The 26,388-nt window shown below is 38.6% G+C and overlaps 1 protein-coding gene across 1 annotated transcript in view; it reads right to left on the reverse strand.

Annotated features, from left to right (window-relative positions):
* Positions 1-332: 332 nt before the first annotated feature.
* The window catches only part of PTPN4 (protein tyrosine phosphatase non-receptor type 4), a gene marked incomplete at its 3' end in the record, with an annotated part of 144,046 nt that continues 117,990 nt past the window's right edge, over positions 333-26,388 (reverse strand). Inside the window, exons 16-26 of the mRNA XM_082682078.1 lie at positions 25,134-25,217; positions 24,985-25,041; positions 19,274-19,430; positions 15,969-16,135; positions 15,061-15,151; positions 14,915-14,976; positions 12,420-12,566; positions 10,798-10,926; positions 7,758-7,906; positions 6,461-6,596; positions 333-419 (exon numbers count right to left, since the gene is read on the reverse strand). Coding sequence (XP_082538204.1) covers positions 333-419; positions 6,461-6,596; positions 7,758-7,906; positions 10,798-10,926; positions 12,420-12,566; positions 14,915-14,976; positions 15,061-15,151; positions 15,969-16,135; positions 19,274-19,430; positions 24,985-25,041; positions 25,134-25,217 — 1,266 coding nt within the window. The remainder of the gene's footprint in view (positions 420-6,460; positions 6,597-7,757; positions 7,907-10,797; positions 10,927-12,419; positions 12,567-14,914; positions 14,977-15,060; positions 15,152-15,968; positions 16,136-19,273; positions 19,431-24,984; positions 25,042-25,133; positions 25,218-26,388) is intronic.

The following is a 26,388-nucleotide window of genomic DNA, read 5'->3' on the forward strand; positions in this document are numbered from 1 at the left end:
AATTCTGAGCCTCGTTTGTGGCAATTCTACCAGAAGGGGACTGCATGGCACCACCACAAGATTTCGTAAATTACCCTGAACATACTCAGTTATTCACTATTTGTTTGGAGCAAAGCATGAAAGAGTCTTCAAACACATGAATGACAGATTTTGAGAGAGTGACTCTTTTTTGAAACATAAAGTGCAACAGTGCTGAAGTTTTCAGTTTTTGTTAGTTCTTCATTTTTTTTTTTTTTTTGTCTGTTTAGATGCCATTTCCTGCAAGCAGTATTATGGCACAGTGAATATAATGGAAAGCAGTTTTCCAACACATATCCCAGACCTTTGCTTTCTTATTTATTTGATGATGTCGTTAAAGGTTTAACAAATCCTTCTTCATAAACTTTCAAAATAGCTTCACATACAAATCTGTATTGACTCTGAAAAATAAAATATAAAAAAATAGAATGGATCAGAAAAACTAGCAAACAAACAAAGACAGACAAACATCTCACTTGGCTTGCTTATACAAGAAATACAAAGTAAGACTGCACAGAGATACCACTTTTCACCAAGAGACTGGCAAACAAAGTTTGACAGCATATTCTGTCGGCAAAACCCACTCATACACTGCTAGTAGGAATGTGTATACCACAATCCCTATGGATGGACAGTTGGCCTCATCTGACAAAATTACATTGATTTACCTATTGACCCAGCAATTCCACTTCTAGGAATCTATCCAGAAGACAAACTAGAAAAAGAAATTAAAATATTTATTCAGAAATGAGGCTATTCACTGCGGAATTACTTATAATGACAAAAAAGTAGAAACAATTCAAATCATCATCAGTAAGGGACTGGGTGAGTAATCTGGTACATCCTCAAAGTGCGGTACTATGAAATGGGGGGGAAAGGAAAAGAAGTCTACAGACTGCTACAGACTGATTCCAGGATATTTTGTTAAGTAAAAAAAGCAAGGCAGAGAAAAGTGCATACAGTATATTATCTTTATAAGAGAAAGGGGGGGAATACAAATATGTACTATCTCAAAATGTATGTTAAGAAAAAAGCAAGGGAAGGATAAATCATAAAAAAAATGGTTTCCTATAAGGAAAGGAGTCAACAGGGTGAAGGGGAGAGATAGAGAATATACTTCTTTTATAGATTTTACTTTGGAACCATGTAAAGATACTCCATAATTAGAACATTAATTTTAAAAGCCTCTATAAATTGAAAATATAAAACATATCAATGTATGTATCTAGTTGATGGCATAACCACATACAGAGGAGCTATTTCAAAGGACTTTGAAACAGTAATTTAACTGTGTATCTCTGTAGAATATATATCCCAAAGCAAAAAGAACTGTGGAAAGAAGTGAAAATTCTTTTTGGTAACGATACTGTTGGTAGTGTTAGTTTTGTTATTCTGAGACAGCTGTTGGGTAATCTGGAATAAAACAAATGAGGACTTGGGATATGCTAAGTCTTTCATTTCTGGTATTGTAGAGAACCAGCATTCTTGTTAAAGAAGAAAAGGGACAAAGATATAAGCAGAAAATGGTAAGTGAAAACACTGTGGTCTGAGTCTGTATTGGAAGCCGTGAAACAGAGCAGGGCCCTATGGTCCATGCCCCCCATGTCCTCAGCCTGCCTTTTGTCTGTGGCAAAATTTTAGCCAAAGAGTAACTTTAATCAGAGAAATGAGAAAATGCAGAAACAATGGAAAACAGCCAAAGGCGACTGGATAATAATATAGTCATTAAGCAGAGTCAAGGACCTTTAGTTCCTCCTCAAGGGCTGTAGATAATATTCTAAGCCGTATCCTGTGAGCTGTCTTATAGATACTGAAACCCCCGCCAGGTGGAAGAAGTGAACTACACGATGACCAGGCTGTAGCCATGACATAAGCTGCCACAATTCCGAGAACTGGCCCCAAGGAAATGGGAACGAACCAACCCTGGAGAGGCCAATGAACCAACTCATTATATTGAAAACTTATAAATAAAGGGAAAGCATCAAGTGTTCATCTTGTCTTTCCTATACAGACCGTACCACTGGTTAACCAAAGAGCAGATGAGAAGTTTCTCTTTACAGAAGTATTCCAACTAATAAATGACAAAGGAATGATAGAATATCATCATTTTGCAAGCCCAATGAATTAATGATGCAGACATTGATCACCCAAGGCTGCTAACATCACAAAAAGGAAGACACAGACATCATGTACCCTCTGAAGGAAGCTGCTGCAACCTACAGATCCATTTACCAGTTCTGGAAAAGACAGAGAACACCATCTTGGGAACACAATCAGCAAAATCCAGACTATGGGAGAACAAGTAGCACAAACAACCTGTGTTGTTCATCAAATAAACTGCAAGAAGAAAGAAGAGAGACACAGGAGGAAGACACAGATTGAAAGAGGTTTAGGAGACACACAGACCAATCAAAATGTGTGGGCCATATTCGAATCCTGACGTCACACAAACTGTGAAAACAGAAACAAAAACTCATTACGTATGATATGATCCAGCAATCTGACTTGTGGATATATATCTGAAAAGATTGAAAGCACTGTCTAAAAGAGATATTTATACATCCATGTTCACAGCAACATTATTCAACAATAACCTAAATGTGGGAATAAACCAAATGTCCATCAACAGATGAAAGGATAAGAAAAATGTGGTATATACACACCAGGAAGTATTTTTTTCAGCCTTAAAAAGGAAGGAAATTCTGACACATGCTACAACATGGGTGACTCTTGAGGACATTATGCTCAGTGAAATAAGCCAGTCACAAAAGATAAAAACTGTGTGATTCCACTTATAGGATGTATCTGGAGCAGTCAAATTCACAGCAACAGAAAATAGAATGGTGGGGGCTGGGGGAGAGAAAAATGGATTTAATGGCTATAGAGATTAAAAAGTTCTACAGATTGGTTATACAACAGTGTGAATATACTTAATACTACCGAACTGTACACTTAAAAATGGTTGAGATGGTAAATTTTACGTTTTGTATTTTACTACAATTAAAAGTAAAAAATCTATTATGTGTGGATATAGATATAGAAACCTCAAGAAAATACTAGCAAATCAAGTCAAGCAACATATAAAAAGAATTAAACACCATGTCTAAGTAAGATTTATCTCAGGAATGCAAGGTTAGTTTAACACCCCAAAATCAATCAATCTAATACATTATGTTAACAGAATAAAAGACACAAACTACATTATCATCTCAGATACAGAAAAAGCACCTGACAAAACTGAACACCCTTTCATCATGAGAACACTCAACAAACTAGAAAGGGAGGGAACTTTCTGAACTTGATAAAAGGCATTAATGAAAAATCCATGCTAACCTTACAGTACTTAGTGGTGAAAAACAGAAAACTGTCCCTTAAGACCAGGAACAAGACAAGGATGTGTGGTTTCACCACTTCTATTTAACACTGTACTGGAGATTCTGGCCAGGGCCAGAAAAGATGAAAAGAAAACCAAGGCATCTATACTGGAAAGGAAGAAGTAAACTATCTCTATTTGCAAATGACATGATCTGTATACAGAGGATCCTAAGGAATTATTAGAGTTAATAAATGACTTTAGCAAGGTTGCAGGATACATGATCAATATGCAAAATCAGTTTTCTTTCTATATCCAAGCAATGAATAGTCCTAAAATGTAATCAAGAAAACAAGTACACTTACAATAGGACCAAAAAGACTAAAAAAACTTTAAGAATACATTCAACAAAAGAATGATAAGACTGTGCAATACAAAACACTGTTGAAGGAAATTAATGAAGACATAAATAAATGGAAAGACATTTTGTGTTCATGCTTTTGAAGACGGAATATCATTAAGATGGCAACACTCCCCAAAATGATCTATAGATTTAATGCAATCCCTGTCTTGCTTTTTTTGCAGAGAGGACAAACTGATTCTAAAATTCTTATGGAAATGCAAGGGACCCAGAGTAGCCAAAACAGTCTTGAAAAAGAAGAACAGGGTTGCAAGATACAGATTTCCTGACTTCAAATTTTGTTACCAATTTATAGTAATCAAGACAGTGTGGTATGAACATAAGAACAGACATATAAATCAATGGAATACAACTGAAAGTCCAGAAATAAACCTTTACATTTGCAGTCAAGGGACCCAGAGACAATTCATGGGGAAAGAACAGTCTTTTCAACAAATGGGGCTGAGACAACTGGAAATACACATGCAGAAGAATGAAGGTAGACCCCTACCTCACACCACATGCAGATATGAACTCAAAACGGATCTGACATTTAAATGTGACAGCTAAACTATAAAACTCTTGGAAGAAAAAACAGGAATAAATCTTTGTGACCTTAAGTTATGCAATGATTTCTTAGCTATGACACCAAAAGTGTATGTGATTAAAAACCAAACAAAACTGGATGTAATCAAAATTAAAAACTTTTGTGCTTCAAATGACTTAATCAAGAAAGTGAAAGAATAGCATAAACAAAAACATTTGCAAACCATAGAACTATGAGACGAGACTTGTTTTTAGAAAATATAAAGAACTCTTACAATTCAACAATAAAACAAAAAAAACAAATTGAAAAACAGGCAAAAGATTTGGACAGTCCTCGAAAGAAGGTATACAAATAAATGGCCACATGAAAAGATACTCGATATCATTAGTTATTATGGAAATGCAAATCAAAACCACAAGACACCACTTTATATTCATTAGGAAGGCTAAAATAAAAGATAATGACAAGTGATGACAATGATGTGGAGAAAATGGAACCCTCACACACTGCCAGGGGACTGCAAAATGGTGCAGCTGCTGAGGAAAACAGTCTGACGGTTCCTCAAAAGGTTAAACAGAGTTACCATATGACCCAGCAATTCCACTCCTGGGTATATACCCAAGAGAAATGAAAACATTTATAAACAAAAACATATACACAAATGCTTGTGGCATCATTATTCATAATAGTCAAGAAGTGGAAACAATGTAAATTTCCATCAACAGATGAATGTGTATCTATTCAATGAATAAGGAATGAAGTACTGAGATATGCTACAGAATGTATATACCTTTTAATATTATGCTAATTAAAAGAAGCCAATTATTTATGAAAGATCAAATTATATGATTCCATTCACATGAAAAGTCAGAATAGGCAAACCTACAGAGACAGAAAGTAGATTAATGGTTGCCTACGGCTAGGTTGGGGGAAGCCTGGGGAAGGTAACAGGGAAAAATGGGTACAGGATGTCTTCTTTGGGGTGATGAAAATATGCTAAAATTAGATAGCAATTATGGTTGCCAAACTCTGTGATATAAAAAAACCCAGTGAAATGTACACTTGTTAAAAAGGGTGAATTTTATGGCATGTGAATATAAATATAAAGCTGTTCTAAAGTTTAAAAAGACATGATTTATATGAGACAACCGGAAATCTGAATACTGGCTATTGCTAATCTTAGGGAATTACTGTTAATTATACTTTGGTGTGATAACGGTGTTGTGGTTTTGTTTAGAAGAAAAAAACACTCCTTATCTTTTAGAGAGACACACTAAAATATGTATGGACAAAACAATATGATGTGTAGGGTCTGCTTCAAATGTGCAGACAACAGGTGGCAGTAGGAAGGAAACACCACAGCCAGTGTTGGGGCTGAGTATGCAACACAGTGTTGATTACATTATACTGTCTGCTTGTGTATGTTTGAAATTTTCCATAATTAAAAGCTAAAAAAATGACAGGCACTTACCACATAGGTCAGTTCACTTCAGTAACCTTAATGCCACCAACAGTGCTAACATTTCACAATGGCTTAATATAAAAAATAATCTTAGCGTTAACTCTAAAATTCCATGATTCCTCTTTTGATTCTTGGAACATAATTCAGAGTCGGTATAGAATATAGTAAGTTAGTAGCTTAATGTTGATGATTTTTGTTGTTGCAATTTAAGCTCCTATGTAAAAAAGAAAGGCAATTTCCCCACAGCTGTTTCACGGAAAACAGGTCTATCAAGATTCTCCAGTCTAGGGACACTATCGTTCTCAGCACTCCATTTGACTAAGTAACCCAGGGCACGTTCCTCCTCTGCACCTGTTTAGGCAGTTCAGAACTAGCATGATAGGCTGGTGTTAGCAGACGTTTTCTGTAAAAGACCAGATAGCAAATACTTTCGTGTTTGCAATCACATGGTGCCTGCTGCAACTTCTCAACTCTGCTACTGTAATGTGAAAGCAGCCATAGACAACATGGAAACAAATGACTGGCTGTTTCCAATAAAACTTTATTTATAAACACAAGTGGCGAGTTTGGCTCATTGGCAGTATTTGCTGGTCCTTGTGCTAAGGTTATTAGCTCCTGGCAGAGAATTAAAAAGAGAGAAGTATGCTTTGAGATATATACTGATAACAAAAACCATCACGTTGAGAATGCACACTCATACATGAGGCATGTAGTACTTACAGGAGTTTGGATCATCATGGCTCGTTGGTCTCTCATTGTTCTCACAATATCGAGTGGATAAACTGGCTGATTGCACTCAATGAGACACATGGCTGTTTCCATGGTAATAAGAACCCCAGTTCTTCCAATCCCAGCACTAAAAGAGACAAATATGGGGCAAGGTCTGATACAATTCTGTTACACTTCTTGTGCCTTTTGTACTGAATCATATCACGGTAGAAGAACAATTTGATTTTAATGTTTTATTAATAGAAGTAGCAAGCCAACTGGAAACTACTTTGGAAACCAAAACAGAGAGTCACTTAATACAGATTAAATGGTCTGCAGCCACCCCTCCCCCACTGTTAGTTGCCAATACACCATTTTAAAGGTTACACTTCAGTTTGTAGAATCTGAACAAGGTATAGAAGCTTACTGGAGAACACAGCTTTAAAACACAAAGTAAGAGGATTACAATCATAAATCATTAACGAATGCACAGAAGACAACTATTTTACACACGCAAAAATCAATTTTTAAAACCAAATTTAATTTTCATTAAACTTCACCATTGACACAGTTAAGAACAACTCTGTGAAGTACTCTGTGAATGTGGATAAAGTAGCTCTTGGGAACTAAGGATACGAAATAGCCAAACGTGTCCACCATTCCTGCCATTTTGCCTCTCCAATATTTGGTCTACAGTCTGTTTTGATGATTTGAAAGTTTGCTCTTAAAAAGTGCTGGAAAGTTTAAGGATAAAGAGATACCTTAATACATCCTCTGAATAAACCACTTAGATAAGGAGAAAATAACTTCTGGCTCCTAATCTCTGCAAGGCTGTAGCATTGTATCTGGTCCCTTGAGGGCAGAAGGGTTCAGTGTGAAAGGAAGGAGGGTGTGAGCCGCCATTCACCGGGGCTCTTGGAAGTAGTCCCCCCTGAGAGGGTTGGGCAGCGCCACTCCAAGGAGGTGAGATGCTCACCAAACGTCCGAGGAGGGGCCAGAAGCAGGAAATCCAAACCTCAGGATGCAACCTAGCTCCTGCAATGCTGTATTTCATCAAATCTATGAAACCATTAACTTCAGGACATAACTACGAAGAAGACAAACTGCCAAGAATCAGCACAGTATTATTCTTACTTCTTATGATAAAATTTCTGTCAGTCATCTGTTAAAACATACCCTTTGCCTTCTACCTTCAGAGCCTAGCTTCGAGATCTATCAGAGTGACAACCGTAACTGAAGGACGTATTCCCTTTTAAAAATGACACATCTAGTCAGTTACTCAAATCATAATAGACAGAAAATAAAATACCTGCAATGAACAACAATAGGTTCTTCCTTGCCGGCCCTCTTATTTCGTACATGGCAAACAAAATCCAGAAAGTCGCTTGAATCGTCAGGGACCCCATGGTCAGGCCAGGCTATATACTGGATCTGAGTGAGCTGACGACTCTCATTTTTCTATGTATAATGAAAAATTATGCACCTGAGTTAGAAATAATCCTTAAAATATAAACAAATATTCATGTCACTTTAATTTTAGGAGAAAAGCAATGGACTTCCCTGGTGGCGCAGTGGTTAAGAATCCGCCTGCCAATGCAGGGGACACGGGCTCGAGCCCTGGTCTGGGAAGATCCCACATGCCGCGGAGCAACTAAGCGTGTGCGCCACAACTACTGAGCCTGCGCTCTAGAGCCCGTGAGCCACAACTACTGAAGCCCGTGCGCCTAGAGCCCATGCTCCGCAGCAAGAGAAGCCACTGCAATGAGAAGCCCGTGCACCGCAACGAAGTGTAGCCCCTCCTTGTTGCACCTAGAGAAAGCCCGCGCTCAGCAACGAAGACCCAACGCAGCCAAAAATAAATAAATTTTTAAAAAAACAAAAGAAAAGCAAAAGAAAGCACTCTCATTCCCCCCTGCCAAAAAAGTAATGTATAAACTCAATAAAACCCAAAAGTTCAAGGAAAAGGAAAGAAACCATTTTACAGAAACAGCTGTACACATTTAAGTATCAGTCACTTGGATTATTACTCTTCTTACAACTCAATTTCTGTATTTGTAGAGTATTTTTAGGATGATAATCAAGTAAACAGGCAAAAACAGATTAAGATCCCAGAGAAATGTTTAAAAGAAAACTAAAGAATTGTTAGGTGAGCAAAAAGTAAGGTAAAAAAAAAATCTTTTTTTTAATGAACAAAGTTGGGCTAATACTTATTGATAAGTGCAAGTGAAATTATGGAAATCAGGAAAAATAAAATCTCAAAATAAATGTAGGTTAAACACTGGAGAGCATAAAAACACAAAATCAATCGGGACTTAATTCTTTTTGGGGAGCCAAAAGTTGGTATAATGAAGAAAGTAAGGTACTGAATTTATACATCTTGGCTCAAATGTCAACTTTGCCAGTAAGGATGCTAATTCAGAGCCTTACTTTCTCCAAATGAAAAATGAAATGACATCTACACCTCAGAGGGATAGTCTTATGTTAAAAGGATTCAGTGAGAGGACCTGCAAAGCACCCAGTCACAGCTGTTTGGAATCATATGCTCAATACTTGGTAGCTATAGTCATTCAACACTATGAAATCTGGTTACTATCATTTACATTAGATGGAGCTTCCAGAAAAGAACGTGAAAGTAAGGTAATCAAGAGAGAAGAATTCCCAAAGAGACCTCAGTTTAATTTGATAACTAATTTTTCAGATGAATTGAAGGTATCTAGCACAGACTACCTTTGACTATTATTGTTAACAAAAGAACTTAACGGTACCAATAATCTACAAGAATGGGTAAGGTAAAATCATATTTTATTAAGTTTTGGGGTAGCATTTATCTGTCTATTCATCTATCTACCCATGTATGTATGTACTGATGGTAGCAAGTTAATTTTCCCAATTATAATTGGCTCCAACGTTAGAAACTAATTTGTGTCTTAGCATAGTTCTGAGGTACTCAGCGTTGCAAAGAAAAGCCACTAAAATATGTACAACTGCCATGGATAAATCTGCCGGTGGAGAACGACGGGATACACACGTCACCTGATGCAACCCTCTACAAGCTCATCTGTCATGTCTATTTAGGAAAGTGAAGAACCAGCTTATTGGCTTGCCTTGTCATACAACCACAAGCTATACAGTATCCACGCCCAAACCCCAAATTCATTCTCCTATCTCTAGCCCGTAAGATTTTGAAAACTTTACTTTCTTGTAACTTTAGCTTTATCCAGGGCCAGGTTCCTTCAGCACAACATGGCGCTCCTTCCCTTTCTGGTCAGTAAGGCCCTGTCTCACTGGACTCCTGTAATCACCCTCGGGGAAGGGTGCGGTGGCGGCAGCCTGCGTGTGGGACCAGGGGAGACGTGGTCTCGTCTCCAAAGGCTTGGCCGTTGATGCTGTGCTGTCTGCTCTTCTCTAGCATCACTTCTTTCTGCCTTCAGCCCCCAAAGCCCCTACCGCCCCTCTGCCCCAGGTGCCTGGTCCAGGCTCTGGCAGCCCAACAGGACAGGCACGTGCTGCCCTCCACACATCTCCCAGCTGGGTTACTGAGCCGGCGTTTCCTCGTCGGTTTCCACTCTGGCTTTGATCTGGAAGCCACGTGGACTGACCCAGGCAGCAGTAAGAAAAACTAACAATTTGAAAGCTATAATCTGTCTGAGGTCAGAAGGTCCTGCCTACCTACGATCTTTTCCTCCTTAATACTGAGAAGACTGTGAAACTGCTCTCTTCCACTCTTAAAAAAGGGGAATAGGGGGCTTCCCTGGTGGCGCAGTGGTTGAGAGTCCGCCGGCCGATGCAGGGGACACGGGTTCGTGCCCCGGTCCGGGAAGATCCCACATGCTGTGGAGCGGCTGGGCCCGTGAGCCATGGCCACTGAGCCTGCGCGTCCGGAGCCTGTGCTCCGCAACGGGAGAGGCCACAACAGTGAGAGGCCCGCGTACTGAAAAAAAAAAAAAAAAAAAAAAAAAAGGGGGGGGGATAATTTGATAGCTTTCAATTGTTCTTTCCATTTCTACAGATGGACTCCAGTACCTTACTGATAATCCGTGGAGGAAACAATCTATAGCCAACACCCCTGGCATAATTTTTATGAATAGGAAGAGTACAATGTTAATAGTAATAAGTATTATTTACTAGACTATTTTTTCACTGATCATCCGTATTTACTTACAGAAATTGGAAATATTATAGTAGGAGAATACATTTCATAAGATTCCAAAGTATCCCAATGAAGTAAATAGTTCAGCAATTTTTTAATATTTCTTAGTAACTAGGACTCAGACTAAAAACATTTTCATCTGTCAAAGCCTCTACCTTAAACAAAACAGCTCTAACCAACAGACCCCCTGCCTTCGTACCTCCTGGTTAAACAGTGTCATCTTCCTGAAGACATATGCAGTGTTTCCTTCTTCTGAGTGGCAGGTGACTTGGTAGCACCCATAGAATGAACTTCCTGTGGGTTCCGGCCAATACTGGTGACACTTAACCTGGTATCAATAGATTTTAGAAATATACATAATTCAGGTTCTCCAATTTTTAAAATGTTTTAATTTTTAAGAACTTTCAAACTTACAGAAAAGTGACAAGGATAATTTAATGAACTCTCATATACCCTTCACCTAGATCTACCAACTAGTATCATTTTTTTCTTTGCCACTTTTTCTCTTTGTAATAATAGTCTGTTTGGATATATTTTGAGACTGCGAATATCCTGTTTACAACAAGCTTCCACCCATTGTTTTACCATTACACTGATTTAGATTTAAGTTAACAATGAGAAAGAATCTTCAACTAAAATGCCAAATGCAATCCATGTATTTTCATAATTAAGATTTTTTTAAAAAAAGGTTTCATGACATACAATTCACATACCATTCAATTTACCCATTTAACATACACTATTCAATTGTTTTTAGTATACTCACAGAGCTGTGTAACCATTACCACAATCACTTTTAGAACATTTTCGTCACCCCCAAAGGAAGATCCACAGCCCTTAGTAATCCCTGTGTGTCCCTCTGGCCCCCTCTCCTCCCTCTAGGCCAGGCCTGGGTGACCACTACTCTACTTTCTGTCCCCTATGGCCTACTTTGGACATCACATATAATAGAAGCATAAGATACGCGGTCTTTGGTGACTGCTTTGTTCACTTTGCACAGTGTTTTCTAGGTTCATCCATGTTGCAGCATGTATTATTTTTTCATAACTTTTTATTGCCAAATAATATTCAACTGTATGAATATACCACATTTTATCTGGTACATCTGGGTTTTCTCCCACTTTGGGGCTATTAAAAATAATGCAGCTGTGAACATTTGTGCACCAGTTTTTGTGTGGACGTGGACTTAATTCTCTCGGGTATTCCTAGGAGTGACACTGCTGAGTTACAGTCCCTCTACGTTTAGCCTCTTAAAGAGCTGACAGGCTGTCTTCCAAGGCAGCTGCACCATTTCACAAACCCACCAGCGGTACAGGAGGTTCCACTGCCGCCACATCATCACCAACACAGGTGATTTTCTGTCATCTTTACTTTGGCCACCCTACTAGATATGACGTAGTAACGCATGGTGGCTTTGATTCGCATTTCCCTGATGACTAATGATGCTGGGCATCTTCTCGTGACCTTGTTGGCCCTCTGAATATCTTCTTTGCAGAATCATCTATTCAGATCCTTTGGCCATTTTTAAATGGGGTATTTGTTATTTTATGGTTAAGTTGTATGAGTTCTTTATATATTCTAGATACAAATCCCTTATCAAGTATATATTAGTCCATTTAAATAATAATGGCTAACACTTATATCACATTTATTATAACACACTTATTATGTGTCAGTCACGGTTAAGCGCTTATCCACGATGATTTTAATCACGACCCCGTAAGAAAGGACGTTTAGAGGTGACAGAAGAGACCACACGACGTGGCTCTCTTGACTGTGCACGCGATGCAGCCTAGAAAAGCTTTGGGCAGCGTGACTTACTCTGCCATGCTCGGCCTGTGTGGTCAGCATCACAACCGTGGAGCAGCCTTGTTCCCATGCCATCTGCCAGAAGTCTGTACAGGTGTGTGGCAACGGCCCTTGGCAAGCGATGTACTGATTTATTATTCTAGAGGAAGGAATTTCCATCTAAAAGGACACAAAAACAAAATCGTTTGCATTATTACTTTTTACTAGGATCAAACACACGAAAATCATCTACTGAATGATAACTGAATACAACTAATCTCAATAAATTGCAAAGTGAGTAAAACAAATCTTTATCGACAATTTATTTTATTTGCAGCAGAAATTTCTTGGCAATGTGCAGTAGTTATACATATTTATCTTTCAATCAGTGGAAACAGGAATTTAAATATTTTCCAAAGCGCTCTTATGGTTTTTTTAAGCGCAGCTTTACAGAGAATCCTGTTTCAGAGGCAGAGAATTGATATAGAAATAAAAAATGTTTGCCTGTACATAGAAAACAAACTTACGGTTACCAAAGGGAAAAGGCAGGGGACAAATTAGGAGTTTGGGATCAACATATACACACTATATAAAATACATAAAAAACCAAGGACCTACTGTATAGCACAGAGAACTATATTCGACATCTTGTAATAAACTATAATGGAAAAGAAAAAAAACTGTCTCTAACCAGCTTATTAGTAAATTTTGTGAGAAGCAAAAATTCTGCCATTGGCTTTAGTTGAGATTTTTCATATTATATATGTGTATATATGTATAATGTGACGTATAAATATTATGTAATATGCACATAATTATATATATAATATATGTAACATGAAAAGATTGGAAAAATATTTTAAGTTCATTATTTTCAGAAAGTAAGACTGTAAGTATTTGGGGAAGATGAACCATCATCTTATTATATTTTTAAGACTGAATTAAAAAAAAGAAAAGGTGACGTGTACATGGCAACTGGAAGGATACCAAAGGGTGAGGAAAGATGTCTCCTTCCCATCCCAGCCTCCAGTTTACACTCAGGAGGGCAATCCTTTTTCCTAGCTCCTATCATGTCCTTTTGAAGATATACTACACACGACACACAAATGTACACGTAAAACTACTTTCCTTTTTTGCTGTAAAATATAAATGGTAGCATATAATGTTGTTCTGCATCTTGTTTCCCTTTTTTCTACTTTACCTTTAAAATCATGTCAGATTAGTACATAAAATTTCATACTGTGTAATGGCTCTACTGTATAAACGTACCGTAAATTCATATAACATTTAAGTTGTGGCCAATTTATCTGCTATCATAACCAAGGCTACACTGAATAATTTGTAGACCTAACATTTTTGCACACAGGAAGAAATATATTTGTATAGGCAACAGGAAGAAATGAGAACGCTGGATCAAAGTGCATGTGCGTTTAAAAATATTTTTAAATTAATTAATTAATTTTATTTTTGGCTGCATTGGGTCTTTGTTGCTGCACACGGGCTTTCTTTAGTCACGGCAAGCGGGAGCTACTCTTTGTTGCAGTGCGCGGGCTTCTCATTGCAGTGGCTTCTCTTGTTGCGGAGCACGGGCTCTAGAGCACAGGCTCAGTAGTTGTGGCACACTGGCTCTAGAGCACAGGCTCAGTAGTTGTGGCGCACGGGCTTAGTTGTTCCGCAGCATGTGGGATCTTCCCAGACCAGGGCTCGAACCCGTGTTCCCTGCCTTGGCAGGCAGATTCTTAACCACTGCACCACCAGGGAAGCTCTGCATTTAAAATTTTAACAGACGGCTCCAAATGGCTCTCCAAAGAGGTCGTCCCTATTTATACTTCCACCAAGAATGTATGAGGAAAGCTTGTTCCTCAGTAAACTCCTTAATAATCCACAATCCTTTCTCCACATTCTGAAACTCGCAATGTTCTGAAGCGTAAGTTTGTCTCTCTCTCTTTTTTTTTGGTATACCTAACCTAACCTTGACTCTTTTCGTAACAGTATCCAACCTGAACCTGTTTATAGTCTATCAGTCCTATTTCGTGGGAATATCCATAGTTTGTTTGCTGTTGAATATCAACATATTGATTATAGGGTAACGTCCCATAGCCTGCTGGGGACATTACTTATTACAGTATATGCACCGAATAACCTTTCAAAAATCCTCCGAATTCTGAATCCCAAAGCATATTTGACCCCAAGGTTTCAGGTAAAGGCTGTAGACGTGTATAGGGTATTATCAAACTTTTTGATATTTCAATCTAATAGGTGAAAAATGGTAGTAATTCCTTGCAGTTTTGACATGTACTTTTCTTTATGTAAATTAAGTTGAGCATATTATTCATTTAAGTGTTTGTTTCTGTTATTTTTCTAAGTGTTATAACAGTATAATAGTTTTGCTTAAAAAAAAAGTCCTTATCAGAGGTACATACTAAAAGAGCTGATTGTCATTATCATGGATTCTGGAATAAATCTCAAAGTTTAGAGTGGTCCCTCTTATTCCAAATGACAAAGGCATAATTTAAAAAAAAACTTACATTTATATAATTTGCATTGATATAGTCTTCTTTACCCTTTAAAATGACCCGTGTAGCATCATCTGAAAAAATTTAAAAGAAAGAATGTTTTAATAAAGTTATGTTAAGAAGATTAAACATAACATACAGAGAGGGTAGATACTCACAAGGCGAAATATCTCTGTATCTATTTTTGGAAATGTTCTGAGGTAATTTGGCACAAGACATTGTCATTCCAGGTTTTTTCCGATACAGTTGCTAAAAAAAAAAAAAAAAAAAAAAAAAAAAAAGAACGTATCCAGAAAGCCATCAAGAGTTTGTTTTGTTTTTGTTTTCCAGACTTCTATGCTATCAAGAAACAGGTATTTTTCCTTGGAATACCACATCTATACAATGATGTACCTTAGGTTTAGTAAGGTATTGAACCAGATTTGCAAAGCTGAATTTTGCAAAATCTCTGACATGAACTATATATATTTTGAAAAATAGTAAAACAAGTAAAAACAATTTTCCTTCCAGCAAAAGTACCTGAAGTTTTAAATAGCACATCTGTAGGAAACACCTAGCTTTCATTTACTTTAGAGATATTTAAAAGAAAAATTGACGTGCCCTAAATATTTTATAGTCACCTACCCTCAACATACACTTCAGAGCAACAAATATTAATGATAGCTAACTACCCTGACAAAAATTAGAGAAGGATTAAATATGAGGTAGGTACGTATTTTTATGTACAAGGTACAAAAATTATTTTCCTTTAACTCAGTATTTTTACATCTATAATAGTCTATCTGCAACCTTTCATTAAAACAGCTATTTAATTACAGAGAAAATGTAGCTTGATGACATACCTATAAAATCTCCTTATCCCTCCGTTTTAAACAGATATCTATTAATGAAACCATAGCTAGTATTTTGGAAGCAACTTCTTAAAACTTTGCATTTTAGAATTCTTTTTATATCAAGTATTTTTCAGAATAATATTTTAGTTTATAAATTTTAACTGACAGTAGATTAGGCAGTTAAGAAGCCGTGAAAATACAGGCAAACACCTTTCCCACACAACGTTACTTACATCAAACTGTGTCAGCACTGTCCCAGTGATGAGCCCCGCAGCCAGCTGGACCATCGACTCTCGCAGGGAATGGCCATCCTGATGGATGCTATCTAGCGGGGCTTTCTCAGGAATGTACTGGAAGTCCGGCTCATTCTCTAGCTTTTCTTCCACTACATCATACACAGCTACAAAACCAAAACCCAAATCAAAAAAGCCTCATGGAAACCTTAATGAGTTGGCAAAAGGAATTTACCAGATATTATTTAATTCTGTGTCAGGAAAAATATTCATTTATTCCTAACTCATCAGATCTGAGTCTGGGGCCACTGTGTATGGGTTGAGAGTGGCTGTGGAGTAGAAGAAGTACCTCTGGGGAAAAGAAGGTTCTTGGCCATATTACTGAAAACGTCTGTAACTTGAAGAGACAGTAGGAAAAAGAGGAAGGCCAAGAAGCAGCTCTGACCGGATCTTTAATTTGTGGACCTGGGACAAGAGCAGCAATAGAGGCCTATACACACCATAGGTCTAGACGTGAAAAGCTACACATAAGCGGAACAGAGTACTAAACAAAATACTTTCTATTCTCATTCCTTGATGTATCTACCAAACAACTTAAGAGGTCAGATTTCAAAGGAGAATTCTAGGCCAGAATGCATGGTTGTGGCAGTGAGGGGAGCCACCCCTAGACTGTGACCCTTAGGCCGCCCTCAGCTCCACTCTTCAACGTGGGGGCCTATAAGCACACCCTGAACCTCACAGCCCACACGGAAGCCCATTCTACACCCCTTTGGAAATTGCTTCCTCTGCGCTACCCTGTTGGCCTATATCATGTGATCAACCCTTGGGAGAACGGATCTGGGAAAAATGGCCACAGAGGCCCAGGAATGGGCTCAGAGTTATTTGGTCAGAGAACTGAGGGTTGAAAAAGGTGGTCTAAAAGGACGGGGAGGTCACAGACGCTGTGACCTTGGTCCCACAAAATCCTGACCCCCATGGGAAAAGGCAAAGCTGAAGCAGAAAAGAGCCCCTTAAGGATGGAGTCAAGCTTCTGGCCTTGTCTAAGAAGTATTGTTCCTGCTCAAATACATATGTACTTTTGAGAAGAAGAGATTTCTGAAATGAAGAATGTAAAGACAAAAAGATGGAAATGCAATTTGTCTAAGAAGAAATAAGATTTAAAGGGGAAAACACCAGGAAAAACAAGCTACGTTTTGGCAAACATAATTTAAAATTTTGATTATACAGTATTTTTTAAAAAATAGACATGACAAACCCACACTGAAAATGAATCCTGGTCTAGATTTTGTTTGATAATAAAGCAATATTAGAAAGATCGTTGCCAAAAAATGTAGGCCCTAGGTGGGTTCCTCTCCTAATTTAAAGTATAAATGGAGTGATTTGGAATTGCAAAAAGGCCATGCCTCTTCCATTATATAGACTTTTCTTCATATTCTGCTTCTGTACTAGTCACGAATTTGTGAGCAGATAACTGAAATGTCTTGGTGCCTAAATGTCCTCAACTATAAAATGGGGATGATTTATCATTGGATGGCTGTAAAGGTTAAATGAGAATATAGAAAAGAGCTCAGGTCTATGGAAAGCATTTAAAAACTATTAGCTAATATTATTATTAAGTTCTTTAGGATCTGTTATCAAGAGAAAACAGAAAAAAACAAATTGAGAGATGATTCTTAGTATGACGTTTAAGTTGTTTTATGTGACGGAAAATGCCTAAAAATGAATCACCTAAATAACAGATCTAAATAAATGAGTTCCTTTAAAAGTCAAAATAGAATGTTCTGTTGAAGTCCTCTGAATTTTCCTAGGAAGCCAATTCTAAACCATGAACGCAGAAAAACACAAAGTACAGGCAAAACTCGTTTTATTGTGTTTCTCAGATACCTAACTATGGTATTTTTTTTTTTTTTAAACAGATTGAAGGTTTATGGCAACCTGTGTTGAGCAAGTCTACTGGTGCTATTTTTCCAACAGCATTTGCTTACTTCGTGTCTCTGTGTCATACTTTTGTAATTCCCGCGATCTCAAACTTTTTCATTATTATTGTATCTGTTATAGTGCTCTATGATCAATGATCTTTGACTTACTATTGCAAAAAAGATTATGACTCCCTGAAGGCTCCGATGATGGTTAACAATTCTTAGCAATAAAGTATTTTTAAATTAAGGTATGGATATTGGTTTTTTTAGACAATGTGATTTATTGCACACTTAACAGACTACAGTATAGTGTAAACGTAACTTTTATATGAACTGGGAAACCAAAAAAGTCATGTGACTCGCTTTACTGCGGTGTTTTCTTTATTGCAGTATTTTCTTTATTGCGGTAGGCTGGAACCGAACCTGCAATATCTCCAAGGTCTGCCTGCAGAGAAGGTAAAATGAAAATGTCTGTTTGTACCCAAGAGGCAAAATGGGTACATGGGGAGAATCGGTAGAGTTCTAACCACATTCTACTTCTCTATGGTATGTAACTGGTGATGTGGCCCTAACCAATAGTCACTCTTGTGGCTGAAACTGTGATTAACATAACTGTTGGGAACAAAACTAGAAGAGCGTGTCTCCTGCCAGGAGGAGGTATGGCATTTACGAATGCTTCTCAGAGGGGACTGGTGAGCGCTGTGGGACCCACAGCAGTGCCATTATGATGAGCACAGGCTGAGGGCCTGGGACCGTGAGCCTGGAGGGAAGGCACAGTTTCTGTGAAAACCCTTCTCGGGACGCTGCTGAGGCTGAGCTTACTCCGCACCACACTTATTCTGCACAAAGTGAGAGAATTAGGAACACTGTCCAAAAGGGCAATGGATGGCTTCAGGAGCCCCTGAGCACTCCATGTGGCAGCATATTCGTGAGACTGTCGTAGAAACCGAACTCCAGCTTGTTGCAGGGCTTTCTGCACGTGGAACAGCAAGTATACCTGAGGAAGGACCCAGGACTCCTCAAGCACCTGGGGGCAAGGGAGGCAACCTCAGCCACGGCGGTCAGGACAGAACTTGCCGAGGCTGACATCTGAGCAGAGACCCGAGCGAAGTGAGGGTATACGTTCCACGCACATCGGGAGGAGTGCCTCGGGCAGAAGGGCCATCGGGAAGGCCAGCACAGATGACTGGAGAGGGAGCAAGGCCGGGGGTGGGCAAGGTGGCCAAGAATCTGCATTTTACTCCACATGTGAACGGAAGCCGCTGTGCCTTGAGCAAGAGACTGACATGACGTGACCTGTGTTTTAAGAAGCCCGCTCCGGCCGCTGTGTCTAGGCATAAACACGAAGGAATTATAAGAACATCCAGTGCGACCCAGAGCACTCACCATTGGGTCGAACTAGAAGGACGAGCTCCCCAGGATGCGTCTCGCAGCTCGCTCTGATGAGCAGGACCACCTGGTCGTGGGTGTGCCCCGCAACGTCCCGACCGTTGATCAGCACCACTTGGTCCCCTTCGTTCAGTCGGGGGACACACAGGTCGGCCTGTAATGGGATGAGAATGAGGTCTCCGATTTGCACCCGGCTTTCTGGAAGTAAGGCACAGGAACTTACGTTTATAGACGCTGCAGCAGAACTAAAACCACATGTAGAAGTCTTCTTCGCTCATCCATTAAGAAAGCAGAAGTAGGAATCTCACTTTCCCACAGACACTCCTTTTTTCCTTCTTCATTAATACCTTTTCCCCTAATGCCCTATTATACACCTAGATATACAGAGAAGACTAACATTCTCAAGGTGCACAGATCAAGGCAGCCCTCACTTTGCACTGTCCAGATACATACAAATTTCAGTCACCACAGCTGAGTTAAATAACACCAGTCCCCTAACATGGTTCAAGCTTCAGTAACTGTGATAAATTCATTATGAATAACTGCATAAAGTACAGAATTCGCCGCTGGCCCATGTCAGTCCAAAAATCACTATGTAAATCATAAATATGCACCATGACCAGTGAGCAGTCACATCCCTTCTTTCAAAGGCTACTGGTGACTTGGCGTTGGGCATTGGTTATTCAGTTCACGTAGAGACAGCAAAGCGGGTACTTGTCTCTGTCTCCCAGTGATAAACCCACGTAAAAATGGATAATTTAAAGAGCGAGCTAGCCAAAAAGTTAAAAGTATAGCAAAGAAACAAAAAGGGACGGTGCTGGAAGTGAAATTCAAATTGAACATGAACTGAGTTATAGAAGAAATAGTTGACTATGGAAATATTGACACTTCTGCTGTTTGAGAGACCCCACATACGGAGGGGAAGGAATTTAGAGAAGGTGAATTTATCAACATAAATGATGAAAGTGGCTGCAACAAGAAGGATGAAGATGTCTGAGGAAGTGATGCTGGCGAAAAACTTCTCAATACGGGCACTCCTGGGAGATATTTCACATCACTGAAAGTGCAAAGGACAAGTGGAAGTGGATTCAGACTTAGAAAGGATTATGACCACTTGCCAAGGTTAAGAAAAAATGCTCACTCTGTAATTTAACCTATATGACAAGGAGACAAGCACTGTTCACAAATTACCTGTGGTAAGTTTTCACAATGAAATAAAACACTTTAATTCTCAATGTTTCTAATGTTTGGAATTACAGGATACTAAATCAGCATGAGTTTTACTATTTTTTCATTTCCCTATATACGTACAAGAGAAAGCATCAGAAATTTTAAAGTTTCGATGAAAAATTTAAAGGCCATGGAAACAAACATAATTTTCCCCACTGACTGTCAAGAGCACTTTGTATGGTTTCAGACTGCACGGTTATCTTTACAGCCCTGCACAACTGTGCACGTGAGGGCTGCCTGTATTTTATTGAGAAAACAAACAAGTAAATAAGGTAAAAGAGATCAACAGAAATATGGACAGCCTGCTCCAGGGACACAGGAATGAGAACTCATGGGAGTCAAGTTTGCAGGATGATAGCTCAGACCGCGAAGGAAATGATAGGGCTGGACCTTTCAGAAAGGGCCGTGGCAAAGGCTTGAAAGATGGAAGCACAACTAAACTCACTGTAAAACAAAGTTAACAAAGTCCAATAAGGTACTGTCACTAGTGGAAAGAGCACTGGTCTAGGAGCCAAGTTCTTCCTTTCCGCTTACGACATGTGTGATCTTAAACACCTGAAACTCTGAGAAAGGAACATGTATCTGTCCTAACTATTCATCGTTGTGAAATTTTTAAAATGAGATATTTCAATGCAAAGCATTAAAATCTGGAAAATTCAAATTTAAGGTTTGGACCATTCTCTCTAGTTGCTTCTTTCTCTACTTCTTGTAGTGGTTAAAAAAAAAAAAAATCTTTGAATGTTATAGCACAGTGGTTACCCATTATAACTGAAGTAACACTCTCATACTTAATCTGCCTTTTATCAGGGCAGATTTTTATTTGTATTTCATTCGGATCTGGCAAGTCTAGATAAAATGAATTTTGCTGGGGCAAGAGCTATTGGCTCAAATATGATCAGGTAGGAAGAAAAACATGATTTTGGAAATTACCCATTTTAGAAGGTTTCCAATATAAAAAATGACACTAAAATATTTGAAACACTGTCCTTTCCCCTCAATCACCTAAAATGAGGTTTCTAACTGGAAAACTGTAATAATCTTTAAATTAATAAAATAATATAAAAATGACACATTTCTATTTATTTAATTTGTTCTAAATTCAGTCACTATTTATGAAACATAGTTCTATGTAGCAGAAAGGAAAAATTACCAATATAGTAATCTGTATAGCATAAAAAGAAAATTTATAGTCATAAAATTTTGTTTGGAAATGAACCTCTCTATAGAATGTTCAAGAACACCCTTGACTTAATTGAAAACTATCCATATTCACTGTTCAGAAAAATCAATATTTCTTTTATGACTATTACAATTGGCATACAAGTAAAAAAAGGTTTATTGGTTTTTTCTAATTATAAGAGCAATACATGTTCATTGTCATGATTTCAGACAATTTAAAAAAAGGACACGGACTTCCCTGGTGGCACAGTGGTTAAGAATCCGCCTGCCAATGCAGGGGACACAGGTTCGAGCCCTGGGCCAGGAAGATCCCACATGCCGCAGAGCAACAGCTCGTGCACCACAACTACTGAGCCCGTATGCTGCAACTACTGAAACCCGCGCACCTAGAGCCTGTGCTCCGCAACAAGAGAAGCCACTGCAATGAGAAGCCCGCGCACTGCAACGAAGAGTAGCCCCCGCTCGCCACACCTAGAGAAAGCCCAGGCACAGCAACAAAGACCCAATGCAGCAAAAAAAAAAAAAAAAAAGGGAAGATGGAAGCAAGTAATAACAGTAATTCCACTACCCAGATTAAATACTGCTAACATTTTTTATCATGTTTCCAGATTTTTAAAATACATTTACATAACTCATATTTTTAAAAATGGATAAAACAAACATATGAAAGTATAATATGCATTTTTAAATTGAGTATAGTTAATTTAGTTTCAGGTATACAGGAAAGTGATTCAGTTACAAATATATACATATATTTTCAGATTTTTTCCATTACAGATTATTATAAGATATTGAATATAGTTCCCTGTGCTATACAGTAGGTCTTTGTTCTTTATCATAGTGTGTGTCTGTTAATCCCATACTCCTAACTTATCCCTCCCTGCCCCTTTCCCCTTTGGTAGCCATAAGTTTGTTTTCTTTCTTTCTTTTTTATGGCTGCACCGCGTGGCTTACGGGATCTTAGTTCCCTGTCCAGGGATAGAACCCGTGCCCTTGGCAGTGGAAGCGTGGAGTCCTAACCACTGGATTGCCAGGGAATTCCCACAAGTTTGTTTTCTATGTCTGGGAGTCTGTTTCTGTTTTGTAAATGAATTCATTTGCATTTTTTTAAGGTTCCACATAGAAGTCGTATCATATGGTATTTGTCTTTCTCTGTCTGACTTACTTCACTTAGTATGATAATCTCTAGGTCCATCCATGTTGCTGCAAACGGCATTATTTCATTCTTTTTTATGGCTGAGTAGTATTCCATTGTCAAATATGCACTTTTCATAATACTATCTTATGAAAATATTTCCATACTTATATATGCTATATCATCTATCATTTTAAGAGCTGCAAAGCAATGCATAACTTATTTAATCAATTCTAATGATGTACATTTTGATTTTCCCTCCAATTTTTAAGTTTCACAAACAATACTACAATGAACGTCCTTGTGTATCCTTTGTTCCAACTGTTTCGTTAGAGGTAATTCCTAAAAGTGGAATCGTCAGGTAAAAGACATATTTAATTAAAAATAAGTTTTACTTAAAATTTTTGTTTTTGGGAAAGCGATACACCACACAGTTTACAGAGCTGACTAGGTCTATAAGATTATTATGATAAGAAACCATTTCTTATGTTCTCCCCTATCTTCCCCTCTTTTGAGGCATCTTCTTTCAACATTTTAGCTACATCTTTTGTATTTACCTCGGTACCTCTAAATAACGTTCCAATTTTATTTTTTATTTCAGACGTTATCTAACTTTCTACTTGCTAGATGAGAACTTAGCAATCGTTCATCTCCTCATCTGCACTCCCAAACACACACACACTTCCCAATACACACTGAACAAATAATTTTGGACTATTTCCCCCATCTTTCACATGTGTAGTAGGTTCAGTAGTCATTTTATACATCATATCCCTGTCTTGTCACCTCTGATCACAAGGGATTTGTTTAAAAGAGGATATCTGGTCCAAGCTGGATCTATGAAGGGTTTGCTTCCTAGGAGTCTGTAAGTTGGATTGGGGGAGCTAATGAGTCTGTTGCTGAGCTGGTAACGCACAAATCCCGAAGTTGCTAGTGGTCACATCACCCCACGTGGACTGAGGGGCAGAATGGTGGTAGCTACACAATTTCTATTTAGTACAGATTTTGGAGTCACAACCATTTCTGCAGGTAGAGTGTGTCTGCGGTGCTAATATTACAGGACTTGGCTTGAAGCTGCTACTAAGTACACTTCTCATTTAGAATGTATTTTATTTGGAGTAGCTTGAGAAATGAAGCTAATTCAGTGTACAAACTGGTTTGCACTGAGAGAGAAGAATGGAACATTCACATAAAAAGAAACAGAGATGAAAAATAGAGTCCTGATGATTTTTCAAGTTCTTTCTAGAAGTCTGAGTGCATTCCTGTCCTTGGGTTTTGTGACACACCTCTACAGCTATACGATAAATTCTGTATTTATGGTTAAGCCAGGGGTATTCCATGAGTTCCTTGTTATTTGCAACCAACAAAGTCCTTAAAAAACAGAACTAAAACCATGTAACATGATATCCTTGATCAATCTTGACTGCGATCTTCAAATCAACTGTGAGGTTGCTGCAAAGCACCAGACCCCATAACTAGCCTCTTCCCTCAGGCTGCAGGTTCCTGCCTCTCCCGGGACACACAGATGGTTGAATGACAATGGGTGCTGGCTCCAAGCCCTTAGAGACCATTTAGGTAAGAGAAATGCAGTTAAACAGAGGAGACAACAACAGAAATGGGGATCTGAAAGCAATATTTGCTATACACAGGATCAATAAAGATGATGTACCCACAATTTATCAAGAATTGTCCTTATGAGCAGAAAGTTCATGGGTGCTGAACCTGAAGGATGGGGCACAGGGGGTTCATCCTCATGGGTTCATGCAGTCTTTTCTCTACTTTTGCTTAGAATGTTCATAATAAAGAACTTAAAATACATATTTTAAACAGAAAGTAGACAAATAGAACGTAGGTTAAACAATTCTAAATGAAAACAGAAGCCAACAAAAAAAGCAAACAAACAAAAACTATACCTCTGTCTACATTTTGCTGTTTAAAGGGGTTATTTTCATAGAATCTAGCTTCTTTGTAAAAACAAGGATTTTAAAAACTGTTATAGGTAGGGAATAAATAAAAATTAACTCCCCAGCAATTAAAGAGATTCAGCCAACATCATGTGCTACTTGACAAATTAAATGATTCATTTTACTCCTTTATTTATACTAATAAAAATACGCATGTATTCTCGAAGCTAGGATTCACTGGGAAGGCTGCTGTGACTCACAGGTGTTCCTGGCGCAACTCGGGACACGATCACAGGCATCTTCTGGTCACATCCTCCCTTCAAAACAGTGCAAATCGAGTCTCAGTCAGTATTGCCAACACAGAAACACCTTAATTTAAAAATTGAGTACAATATAAATTCTAAGTTACCTTTACATTGAATCCAAACCTTCCATTTTCATCAGGTTTCATTCTGATTAGGACAAGATTATCATGTGGAATACCACCATTAGGCTTTAAAAGACAAAAATAAGTAACTTGTCACGCTCTTCATTTATAGCCTATCCTTCAGATATACACGAAGCATGCCTCCTGTATACTGATGTTATCTAAAGTATATAAAGAATCATAGTTTAAGTCTCTCTCGTGCCTTACCTGCATCTAGACAGTAAGTGCCAAGAGCAACAGGGGCTTTATTAATTACCTGACTAATTAATTTCAGTGTCTCTAGAACCTGCCTCAAAGCTCTGCACCGAGAAAATACTCATAAGTATTACATGAATTCATGTTACTCCCCCTGCTTTTTTTTTTTTTTTTTGTGGTACGCGGGCCTCTCACTGTTGTGGCCTCTCCCGCTGCGAAGCACAGGCTCCGGACACGCAGGCCCAGCGGCCATGGCTCACGGGCCCAGCCGCTCCGCAGCATGTGGGATCCTCCCGGACCGGGGCACGAACCCGTGTCCCCTGCATCGGCAGGCGGACTCTCAACCACTGCGCCACCAGGATAGCCCTCCCCCTGCTTTTTAAAAACAGCTTTACTGAGATACAATTCACATACTATACTTCACCCATTCAAAGTGTATAATTCAGTCATTTCTACCATAGTCACAGAGTTGTACGAACATCACGACTATTTTTTTTTTTTTGGAGGCAGCATTTGATTTGGTGGAAACTAAGATGAATTCAGAGATTGCAATTCTCTGGTTTGAAGTAGCAGATGAAATCACAGAGGAAGAAGTTGACAGGCATGTCAATGACCTGTTAAAATGCTACTCTGTGATTTTACAACCTTTTCTTCATCCCCCAAAGAAACCCTGTGTCCATGAGCGGTCACCCCCATCCCCAAGTCCTATCCAACCCTTCATCTACTTCCTCCCGATATACTTGACTATCCTGGGCATTTCACATATATGAAATCATACAACATACGTCATTTGTTACAGGCTTCTTTCACTTAACGTGTCGTGTGCCTGCTCTTTGGGGGTAAGTAGCTGGTTAATTCTTGTTTAGCCTTTGAGACACAGGTCGAAGCTGTGACCATTTCTAGGAAGTCTTCCCTCAGCGCCACAGCTGAATTAGTTATTTTTATACACTTATGAATTCCCATAGTCACTTCTAATTAAAGAGCTTGTTCAGTTCTCAGTCCCCACCTTCCTCGACTCCCCAGTAGCACCTGACACAGCTGG

This window comes from Grampus griseus, assembly GCF_964374135.1.
Source record: "Grampus griseus genome assembly, contig: HAP1_SCAFFOLD_50, whole genome shotgun sequence".
Lineage (NCBI taxonomy): Eukaryota > Metazoa > Chordata > Mammalia > Artiodactyla > Delphinidae > Grampus > Grampus griseus.